Below are 11,152 nucleotides of genomic sequence, written 5' to 3'. Positions count from 1 at the left end.
ATGATCCGTCATTGCCACAGGATGCTCCATACATAGCTGAGAACCTACACAAGACCGTTGGAGAAAAGTTTAGTTCAACAATGGACTATATCGAGGCGGAATTGGATAAGCTGAAGTCTGTAAAGAGCAAGCCAGGCCTATTGACAAAACCAAAATCGCAAGAAACTGGTTCAGAAGGCCAAGCAGCGGTCCAAGTAGAGGAACCTGCATCTACCCAAGTTGAGGGGCTGGCCCGAAGGATAAAAGCTAGAATGGCTGCTCTAATGCGCCATCTGCAGAACATGGACAATATCGAAGCGGGGCAATCAAAGCAATTTTATGGAATAAAAGAAGAGACGATCAAAAAGTTGTGGAGTCAAATCACAGATCTGTACGACGCAATTTGGCAGCAGAATCGGGCTAAATCAAGATAGCTACGATAGCCTTGAAGATTCGGTTCAACATAACTTGATAAGGCTGGCGGTCCTGAAAGACAACGTAACAAGCGCACCTCAACTGGGAAGTGACTTGGTAGCACACAGTGCACTTCCCCTACCGTCGGTAACAATCCCTCAATTCAATGGGGATTGCTTAAAGTGGCGGCAGTTCTATGAACTGTTTTTGGAGATGGTTGACAAACAGCCTCTTCCCAATGTCCAAAAAATGTGGTACCTCAAAACCAATTTGTCGGGCGAGGCTGACAAACTCATAAGCCATCTAGCCTTGACAGGATAACTACAAAACGGCATGGATGTTGCTTCAAGAACGTTACAACAATAAACGGATTCTTGTTTCAACATTGGTAGAACGGATTCTTAACCAGCCAACAGGAACCTCATCTACCGCTTCAATCAAGGCTCTGCATGACACTACAAGAGAATGCATGCTAGCCCTGAACAACTTGGATATCGACACTTCGTCGTGGGACGCTCTATTGATGTAATTGATCACGAAGAAATTGGATCATACGCTGTACATACGATTCATGCAATCGTTAACGAAGCCAAAGGAGGTTCCTACAATGAAAGAACTACATTTTTGGAAATGTAATTTGAGTCGATGGAATCGATCGGGAAAGTGACAACTACCCAAAAAGGTTCAAGCAAAACTGTTTCGTCCATTGCAGCAGTGGAGGATAACAGCAAATGCAGCCTATGCAAAAACGGCCACCATCCCATCTATCGTTGTAAACAATTTTTGGCAATGAGGGAATCTGAGAGGCTCAAATGGGTACAACAACATAAAATGTGTACGAACTGCTTTAAATACGATCATGTATCGAAAACATGTACTTCTAGTAACTGCAAAATATGTAGTAATAAGCACAATACTTTACTACATTTGCCAAGCAAATCGAAGACATCTTCAATAGCTTCGAATCAATCACCAACCACAAGGAATGATGCCGCATCAGTCAACACAGCTGCAATCTCGTCAGCATCAGTCGAAGATCAGAAGAACGTAATTCTAGCTACTGCTAAGGTTATCATCAAGGCTGCAAACGGTATGTTAGGCGAATTTAGAGCGGTACTCGACTCGGGTTCACAAGTGAACCTTGTGACTGAAAGGCTGATAAAAAAGTTATCACTTAGAACCAGGGATGCCTCATTGGCCATTGAGGGAGTTGGAAAGACTCAAAGGAAGGCTTATCATCGGGTGAATGTGCAGATGTTATCTAATAATTCTGAATTCTCAACTGATTTGGAGGCGTTTGTTTTGCCAGCAATTATACCAGCGCAACCGAATCACGATCTGGACATCTCTAAATGGCAGATCCCACAGAATATTAAATTAGCGGATCCCAACTTTAACACGCAAGGAAAGGTTGATATTCTACTTGGAGCAGAGTTCTACTTTAGCCTAATGCAGCCAGGTACAATAAAACTCAGTGGCAATCAACCCATAATACAAAATACTGCGCTCGGCTGGATTGTTGGCGGCTTAATAGAACAAACCTCAACGGACGTCACACCAGCAGCGTTGACATGTGCAATTTTCGATAGTGAAACGTCACTAGAACAAGCAATCGAAAAACTATGGAAGCTCGAGGAAGTAGAAGCGAGTGAGAAAGTAATGTCTCCGCTAGAGAAGCTGTGTGAATCTCACTACAATCAACATGTTCAGACGGATGAATACGGTCGTTTCATTGTCAGGCTCCCTTTCCGGGAATCTCCAACTGCATTGGGGAAATCACATGCAATGGCGTATAACCGATTTATGAGCCTGGAACGCCGGCTTCTACAGAAGGAAGACATCCGAAGTCAATACATTAAGTTTATGCAAGAATACGAACAATTGGGCCACATGCAAAAGATTGACGTGGGGACGGTATCAAACCCAAAATATTTTATCCCGCATCATTGTGTTCTCAAACCGGATAGTACCACAATAAAACTAAGGGTCGTATTTGATGCATCCGCAAAAACCTCATCAGGTTGTTCGTTAAATGATTTGATGTACACTGGGCCAACTGTCCAAAGTGAACTTTTTTCTATATTGCTGCGTTTTCGATTGCCAAAATTTGTCTTCACCACAGACATTGAAAAGATGTATAGGCAAATACTACTACATCCTGATGATCAAAAATATCAACTGATTATATGGAGAGAAGATACGACGCATCCTGTTAGTTATTACAAGCTGAATACTGTCACATATGGCACTCGTACAGCGCCTTATCTTGCTACAAAATGTTTGCAGAAAATTGCAGACGACAACATGGATCGTTATCCACTTGGATCAAAGATGCTCAAGGAAAACTTTTATATGGATGATGGGCTCAGTGGTGCCGACAGCTTAAGTACAGCCCTTGAAAGTCAAACGGAATTGATAGCTATTTTGAAGCAGCATGGTTTCAATTTAAGAAAATGGTCTTCGAATTCTCTTAGATTGCTGAAAGATATACCACATAGCGACCGAGAAGTCAACTTAGATTTGGATGAAAATATAAACAAAACAATAAAAACATTGGGGTAATATTGGATGCCTCAAGCAGACCAATTTTGCGTGAAGACAAATATCGACCATCATCAAGCAATATCAAAGCGCTCAGTTACGTCTGAACTTGCAAAACTGTTCGACCCTCTTGGTCTACTGGCTCCGGTTGTTGTGAAAGCAAAGATATTTATTCAACAGCTGTGGCAGTTTACATTAGATTGGGATGAACCATTACCAGAGAAACTTTGTGCTACTTGGAAAACATTTCGATGTGAATTGGAAGGTCTCAACAACTTCAAAATACCTCGACATGTATTTTGTGGGGAAATTCCGACAAAAACACAATTACATGTGTTTGCCGATGCGTCTGAAAGAGCTTTTGGCGCAGCTGTATACATCCGATTTCTTACGAATGATGGGCGCGTAACGGTGCGTCTTATCTGTGCTAAATCCAGGGTGGCTCCTTTGAAGCAACAAACATTGCCTCGACTGGAACTATGTGCCGCAGTAGTAGCAGCTCAGCTAGCTAACAGAGTAAAGGTTTATTTAAGGCTTCAAGACCATTCTCTGTTTCTTTGGACCGATTCGGAAATTGTACTGGCCTGTATAAAATCACAGTCAACTTTATATAAGACTTTTGTTGCTAATAGGGTATCGATTATCCAAACATTAACATTACGAGAACAATGGAAACACGTACCATCGAAAGAAAATCCAGCCGACATTCTATCGCGTGGACTTCAACCATCAGATCTGGCTAAATGTCGATTATGGTTCCATGGACCAGTTTTTCTTCATGGAAAAGAGGAACGATGGCCGGCAAAACTTTGTTCTCAAAATGCTATTACTAATAACATGGAGTTAAAGGGAGCAGCTACTGCAGGAATAGTAACTGCTGACATCAATTTCATTTATGGAATCGAACACAAAAATTCCTTCAGGAAATTGCAAAGAATCGTGGCGTACGTGCTTAGATTTACAAGAAACTCTCGGATACCAAGGACGGAACGGCCTGAAAATATAGCACTTAATCCCAAAGAGTTGGATCAATCCCTTCGCTTAATTACTCACGCTATACAATCTACCGAGTTCGCAGTCGAAATAAAAGATTTGAAGGCTGAAAAGCAACCGAGCAAGCATAGTTCTTTATGCAGTCTATCACCGTTTTTGGATGATGAAGGTATCATTCGCGTCGGAGGAAGATTGGAACATTCCATGCTACAACCAGATGCAAAACATCCGATAATATTACCAAATAACGATTTTTTGGTGAAATTGTTCTTCAAGATGAATCATGAAGAGAATAAGCACTGTGGGCCCCAAGCGCTGTTAAACACAATAAGGCAGCGATTTTGGCCAATCAAAGGCAAAATAACAGCAAGATCAACTGTTCAAAAATGCGTACGATGTACTAGAACGCGACCGCAGCTTTATCAACAAGTAATGGGTAATCTGCCAGCAACGAGGATAGTTCATGCTCGACCGTTCATAAACACTGGAGTAGACTATTGTGGACCATTTTGGGTTCATTACAAGGTGAGGGGCAAACGGCCAACCAAGGCCTACGTAGCTGTATTCAGCTGCTTTGCAACAAAAGCGGTTCATTTAGAACTGGTATCCGATTTGTCCACTGAAGCATTCATTGGTGCTCTAAAGCGGTTTATTGCACGACGTGGGCACTGCCAAAACATATATTGTGATAATGCTACAAACTTTGTCGGAGGCAAAAATAATTTAGCGGAATTATCTGAAAGCATATATGCTAAAGCGAAAGAAGAAATAATATCAGCTTCCAGTGCTAAGGGCATACAATTTCATTTTATTCCACCGAGAGCTCCTCATTTCGGTGGTTTGTGGGAAGCTGCAGTAAAGTCTGCAAAACGTCTCTTAGTACGCAGTGTTTCAACAGAAACACTAACATTTGAAGAACTAGAGACAATTATCGTAGAAATCGAAGCTATTTTAAATTCCCGTCCTCTCACGCCACTATCAAACGACCCAGATAGCCTTGAAGCATTGACACCGGGACATTTTCTAATAGGAGAAGCTCTAACTTCACAAGTAGACAGCAGAACAGATACTGTGAAGACATCCAGTACGTCACATTGGAAATTGATTTCTCATATCAAGCAGCAGTTCTGAAAAAGGTGGTCAGGAGAATACCTACAGGAACTTCAACAGCGAAACAAATGGAGGAAAAAGATGGACAATCTTAAAGAAGGAGATATGGTCATTATCAAGGAAGACAATATACCCCCAATGAAGTGGCCATTAGGAAGAATTCTTAAGGTGTTTACCGGTAAGGACGGAGCTGTAAGAGTTGCAGAAGTAGAAACGCAGTCGGGAATATTCAAGCGGGCCATTCACAGACTGGCTCCCTTATTTCCAGAAGGTCAAGATGAAGGGTCTAAAGACAGCCATTCAGCGCAAGACGGTTCAATTTCGGCAACGAATCAATCCCTAGAAGACGAGGATGAAAGAGATGTCATTCCGGCAAAAGGAGTGAAGATGGCGTATAGCCCGGCAATACTATCAGTATTGTTAGCACTGCTCCTGATGCCTATGGTCCTATGCAACCACCTGTAGGTTACGCAATTTCAGAACGATCCGGGATTGTATTTTGAAGGATTGGGAACAGTGAAACAGAATACGGCAGAATGGAAAATGTTGGTGTACTATGATTTGACGCCTTTTATATCGGAAATAAAATCATTGTCATCCGGTTTACAGACGCTGCAGCAAATGTGCCCTGTACTTCATCAGGAAGAGATGTGCAACATATTTGTAAACAATCTTAAACAGATGAAGCATGAATTACTACAAGAGAAGGAGTTATTTATCAATAGGCGCCTTAGAAGATCTCCATTTAGCATAGTTGGCAATATTGCCCGTTCTCTTTTTGGCGTTCTTGATGCAGATTACGCTGAAGAAATGTCGAAAACTATCAACAGAGCAAGGAACGAGCAGGATCACATGACAATATTACTTAAAAATCAAACGTCGATAATTGACTCAACCATTAATATCATCAAACGGGATGAGATCAGCAATCAGCGAAAAATACAAGAGATCTCAGAAATGGTTGACAGGATCAAGAATGATGACGCTAAGGAATCTTCCCAATTAAGCAACTCACAGCTTGTTGGACTCTTGTCAACGTACCTGACATTATCCGCCATAAACCTTCAGCGAGTAGATTCCGAAATCATCAGTGTGCTTACCGATACACATAATGGCAAAATAAGCCCACTGTTACTGTCTCCTCATCAATTGAAGGAAGAAATTAGCGTTATCAAAGCTAATCTTCCAATTTCGCATGCTTTGCCAACTGCCGGTGATAACTTGATTGAACTATATAAGCTTATGAGCGTCAAGGGAGCAGTAACAAAATATGAAGTCATCTTTGAAGTCAAGGTACCCTTAGTCAATCAACAGTTTTTTTGAACTATTCAAGGTAGTACCTGTTCCAACCATAAAAAATGACACTTTAATCGCTATTCAGCCAGAAACATCGTACATGGCTACAGATGCCCACAGAGATGAATATATACTTTTCCAATCAGAGGACATATCAAGATGCCTCAAACCAAAGGATGGGGAATATATCTGCAAAAATCAGCAGCCCAAACTCCGGAGGAACGCCGCCGCCAACCCATGCGAGATCAATATCTTTAACAATCATTCAACTACCAATTGCAAACTCAACAGAATTATTGGAACGGCGGTTTGGAGCCAATTGCACCATCAAAATATGTGGATTTTTGCTACTACTGCCGATATTGAATCTTCCATTGTATGCGGAACGGAGACTAGTCTAATATTTGGCTTAGTCATAATTTATGTTAAGAAAGTATTGTTATAAAAGAGTGAAATCAATAAAGATAAACAGTCGTCGTCTTTTAGTACTACAACCAACCATTTGTTCTTAATTATTAGTCGACGGTTTCCTTCAAGTTTATGTGCTTGTAAGGAACAATTAAAAAGTGGATCCTAAGTGCCAATTCAAGTTTATGTGCTTGAATGGACTAACACTAGATCCTTGTTCGATTAACAGATTTTTTTTTTACAAAAACTGGCTGTTAAACAGAAGTATATATGGAAGAATATGGGCAAAATGGTAAAGAAATACGTATCTACATATGATTTGTGCCAAACAAATTAAACATACCAAAGAACCCTTAATGATACTGATACACCGGTAAATAGCTTTGATACAGTAGTAATTGACACTGTAGGACCCTTAAGACCCTTAGATAACTATAGATATATATTAACCATGCAATGCAAGTTGATTAAATATATATTAGCAGCACCAATGGAGACGAAAGAAGCCAAATCAATAGCTAGGAGTTTAAATGAGCATTTAATATTGAAATATGGAATATTTAAGACTCTAAAATCTGGCAGAGGCTCAGAATATAGCTGAACAGACTAAAGTTAAGAGAAGATTAAACTCATTAAATAATACAAATAGAATAGATCTTAAAATAGGAGATTTAGTTTTAGTTAAAAAGGAGAATCACCTTACCGTGGTCCTTATAAAATAATCAATATTGATAATTTAAATGTTACGATAAGAATTAATAACAAAGAAAAAGTATTTCACAAGTATTAATTAAAGAAACATCATAAGTAATCTTAAGCAAAAAATATTTTTATTTTATGAATAAAAATTTTACTGTAAGTATGAACGTAAACAAAAATTATTTTATTGCCAAATACAAAAAAAAAATACTTAGCCCCCTTAAGATCATATTTCATAAGAACAATTTTGTAATTTAAAGAGGGTGAGGGTATAGTATGTCACATTATGTTTGCCATGTATTTTGATGTCCATTATTTGTTTCCGTTGAGTTTATCAGCAACATAGCGAGTTCATTGTATTCATGCTTTGTTTCGTTGCTCACTCATATGTAGGGCAATTGTTTAGAATACTTATTGGAATTCAAAATTATATTGTAATGAGTCAGAGTCTGGCCAATGGGAATGAAGAATATCCCAATAGTAAGTTACTTAAGTGAACTTGTAAAATGATGAATATGAAGACGCAAGACTCAAATACATGACAACATATGCGATTACACAGACATACTTACATAGATGTAATTGAAACGATATTGGACTCTTTTCCTATTGGTTGGGAGTTAATCAATAGCGAGTACTTTTGTAAATATTAGATATTAAGAACTCAATGTTAGACTTAAGAATTTTTGTATAAATAGAGATAGAAAAATAAAGAAGTCAATCTTGTTCCTGACATCTAAAGCAAAACCTGCTCTAACAGCACATCATCTTCTTCTTTACAGCATGCTCTGGTGCAAAACTATCTATCTTTGAGTTTCGGTGTGTTACTATTGCCGAGGTATTAGATTGCTGCGCTGTAGTAAAATCTAACGCCGTTGGACTTACCTTTGTAAGATATTTGAGAAAATTTTACACAAACAAATAACGGAGTACCTACAACGCGAATCGTTGTTAAGTGACTTGCAATCAGGTTTCCGTGCGGGTCACAGTTGCATTACAGCCTTGGCAGAAGTTTCGGAGTCGATCACCAAAGTCTGCTTCTCAAACTTCGCAAAACTGTTCCATTTTTCTTTGACGTCGACAAAACTTATAATCTCTTACTTAATGAATCGCTTACAATCGGTATACATAGGAAACAAAAAATCTGAGTCTCTGCCAGTTCTCAAAGGAGTTCCACAGGGTTCCATTATTGGCCCGCTTCTATTCTCTATGTATTCTAATGACCTTCCTCTACATTTATCCAACTGTCGAATTCATATGTACGCAGATGACGTACAACTTTTTTTGAGTTGTTTTTTTGAGTGTTTTTGAGTTCACGAATCGGCCAATGCTAATGGACTATTATTAAACCCGAAAAAATCATGAAAAGATTGATCTCGTTACAAGTGCTAAAAATTTGGGAGTAACATTCAACAGTTCCCTTTCATGGGAAATTCATGTTAATGTAGTCGTTGGCCAAACATTCGCTAAACTTCGTGCTTTATGGCTATCTCATTCTTATACACCCATTAGTATTCGTTGTCTCTTGGCCAAAACATACCTAGTGCCTGGGTTGTTGTACGGTTGCGAACTATTTGCATATTGTGATTCGCTAAGTCGAGACAAATTAAATGTGGCTTTTAACAGCATCATACGATACGTCTATGGTTTAACTAGAACACAATATATCTCGCATCTTACAAAGTCTCTTTATGGATTCAGCCTTAATACCCTAATGAAAATTAGGACCTTGCAGTTTTTGCACAAAATTATTACTACACATTCACTATCTTTACCAAAGAATTTCACTCAGTAGATCTAATAGAGGGAGAAACATCAAACCCAAAAGAAGAAAAAGTCTCGTCTCAAAATGGCATTTTTTACTGGCGCTACACGTCTTTGGAACACTCTTCCACACAATTTACAGGGCATCAACAACAAAATGGCATTTTTTACTGGCGCTACACGTCTTTGGAACACTCTTCCACACAATTTACAGGGCATCAACAACGTATCCACCTTTAAACATAAACTGGAACATCAAAAACATCATTATTTAATTTATACACTCAAAATTTGTTCATATAAATTTATCTTTGTACAAGCTTTAGTTTAAGTTGGATGTGATATTATTATTATAATTATAATCCTGAACTGTAATTTATAAGACCTTGTCTTGTTGTTCAGGCATAAATAAATAAAAAATAACAATAAATAAAAATAATAATAATAATAATAATAAATAAACATATAATAGAACTAATTTCCAGAGCCAATATCATAAAATACGCAGAAGTTTTGTCCATATTAACACTCTAACCTACTTAGTGTTAAACAAAATCGACTATGGTTTTTAGCTGTACGCCAATAGTCCTAATTCCACCTTATAATACATTAAGTCCATCTAACACTCATGAATAAGATCCAGCTTATATGCTTATCGAACGACTCCTTTAAAAATACTATTTATCGAATCTGGGTTGCCCTCTCTAGAAGAAAGATTTATAGTATGCAGAAACAGATTGCTACCAAAAATCTTATCTACAAACATTTCAATAATAACACTGTACAACACAAAAATAATTACATGATAATTCGGCCAGATTATGAAAGACGACCGAAAAAAGGGAGACACGTGTATCGGCGTTTTGAAAGTTTACGTCGGGAAGTAGGATAGACGACATAAATTTCCTGATAAGGAACTATCTCGTGTGTAGAAAAAAAACGCTGCATCAATCTGCAGTCGTTAGAGACCAGTAAGCGTGGTCAGAAGTTTTTTTTATGTTAGAAAAAAGGAAAAACATAAATGATATAAAAATTTTTGAGTTGTATTAAAAATATATAGGGGTGTCTTTTTACTTACTAAATGTTGCTGAAACAATTTTTTCAGCAACTTTTCCTTTATACAATTGTCAAAATCTGCAACATTAGTAATAATTATTACTAATTATCACGTAAAAAGACACAGCTTATATATGTTACTGTAAAAATAGTTTTAAAAAGAGGAAGAGAAATTTATTAAGCTGAACTATGGGAAGCGTTGAAGTATTAAAATTAATTTGTATAATTATAACATTGATAGTTATAATTTAATACCTAAAAAATATGTAAAAGACAAATACGAAAACCACAAGCTAGAATGAGTGCCTTGCAATAAGAACAATAGTTTTAATTGGTAAAAAAGGTATAGCAAGGAATAATTTTTTGAAAATTGTAATGAAAACCACTCTTTATGAATCATGGATAAGGTGCTACAGTCTTTAGGGATCCTAGTATCGAACGCGAGAAAGCCGTTAGGCAAACCATATACTAAAGAAGCAATAGAAAAGAAAAAAACAGAGATAGCGAATTTACAGACTGACTTTAATGAGCTGTTAGACAAAGAAAAAGACGGAGATCCAGTTAATTATAGAATGTATGAGTATGTCTTCTGCTCAAAGTTAAAAAATCGTGTCCAAAATAGGATAAAACAAAAAGGGATACCTAAAGCTGGAAACACATACAACGTTTGGGTAAAGTTTAGTGTCGTTTTGGCCGTTTTTACACTGCTGGGCATGATGCCGAAAAATTCAAATTCATTTGAAATATATGCCGACAAACAGATAAACGCTGGACTTTGGTATCGTCGTCGCCCTGTTGTTGTTGTTTTTTTCTCGACGCCCAACGCAAAACTTTAATCAAACGTTGTATCTGTTTTCAGCTTAAGAGTGTTTCTGAATTAATATCCGCTCCT

The 11,152-nt window shown here is 37.9% G+C and overlaps 2 protein-coding genes across 2 annotated transcripts; both read left to right on the top strand.

Annotated features, from left to right (window-relative positions):
- Positions 1-1,182: 1,182 nt before the first annotated feature.
- LOC141403142 (uncharacterized) lies at positions 1,183-2,955 on the top strand. The gene has a single exon (XM_073985307.1). It carries the CDS (start codon positions 1,183-1,185, stop codon positions 2,953-2,955), a length of 1,773 nt encoding a protein of 590 aa, XP_073841408.1.
- Positions 2,956-5,580: 2,625 nt separating this feature from the next.
- On the top strand, positions 5,581-6,360 carry LOC141403141 (uncharacterized). The gene has a single exon (XM_073985306.1). It carries the CDS (start codon positions 5,581-5,583, stop codon positions 6,358-6,360), a length of 780 nt encoding a protein of 259 aa, XP_073841407.1.
- The last annotated feature ends 4,792 nt before the right edge of the window (positions 6,361-11,152 follow it).

This window comes from Musca autumnalis, unplaced genomic scaffold, assembly GCF_047663935.1.
Source record: "Musca autumnalis isolate F117 unplaced genomic scaffold, ASM4766393v1 scaffold_4, whole genome shotgun sequence".
NCBI lineage: Eukaryota > Metazoa > Arthropoda > Insecta > Diptera > Muscidae > Musca > Musca autumnalis.
Note: the sequence above shows the minus strand (reverse complement) of the source record. Positions and strands in the feature narration are given on the sequence as shown.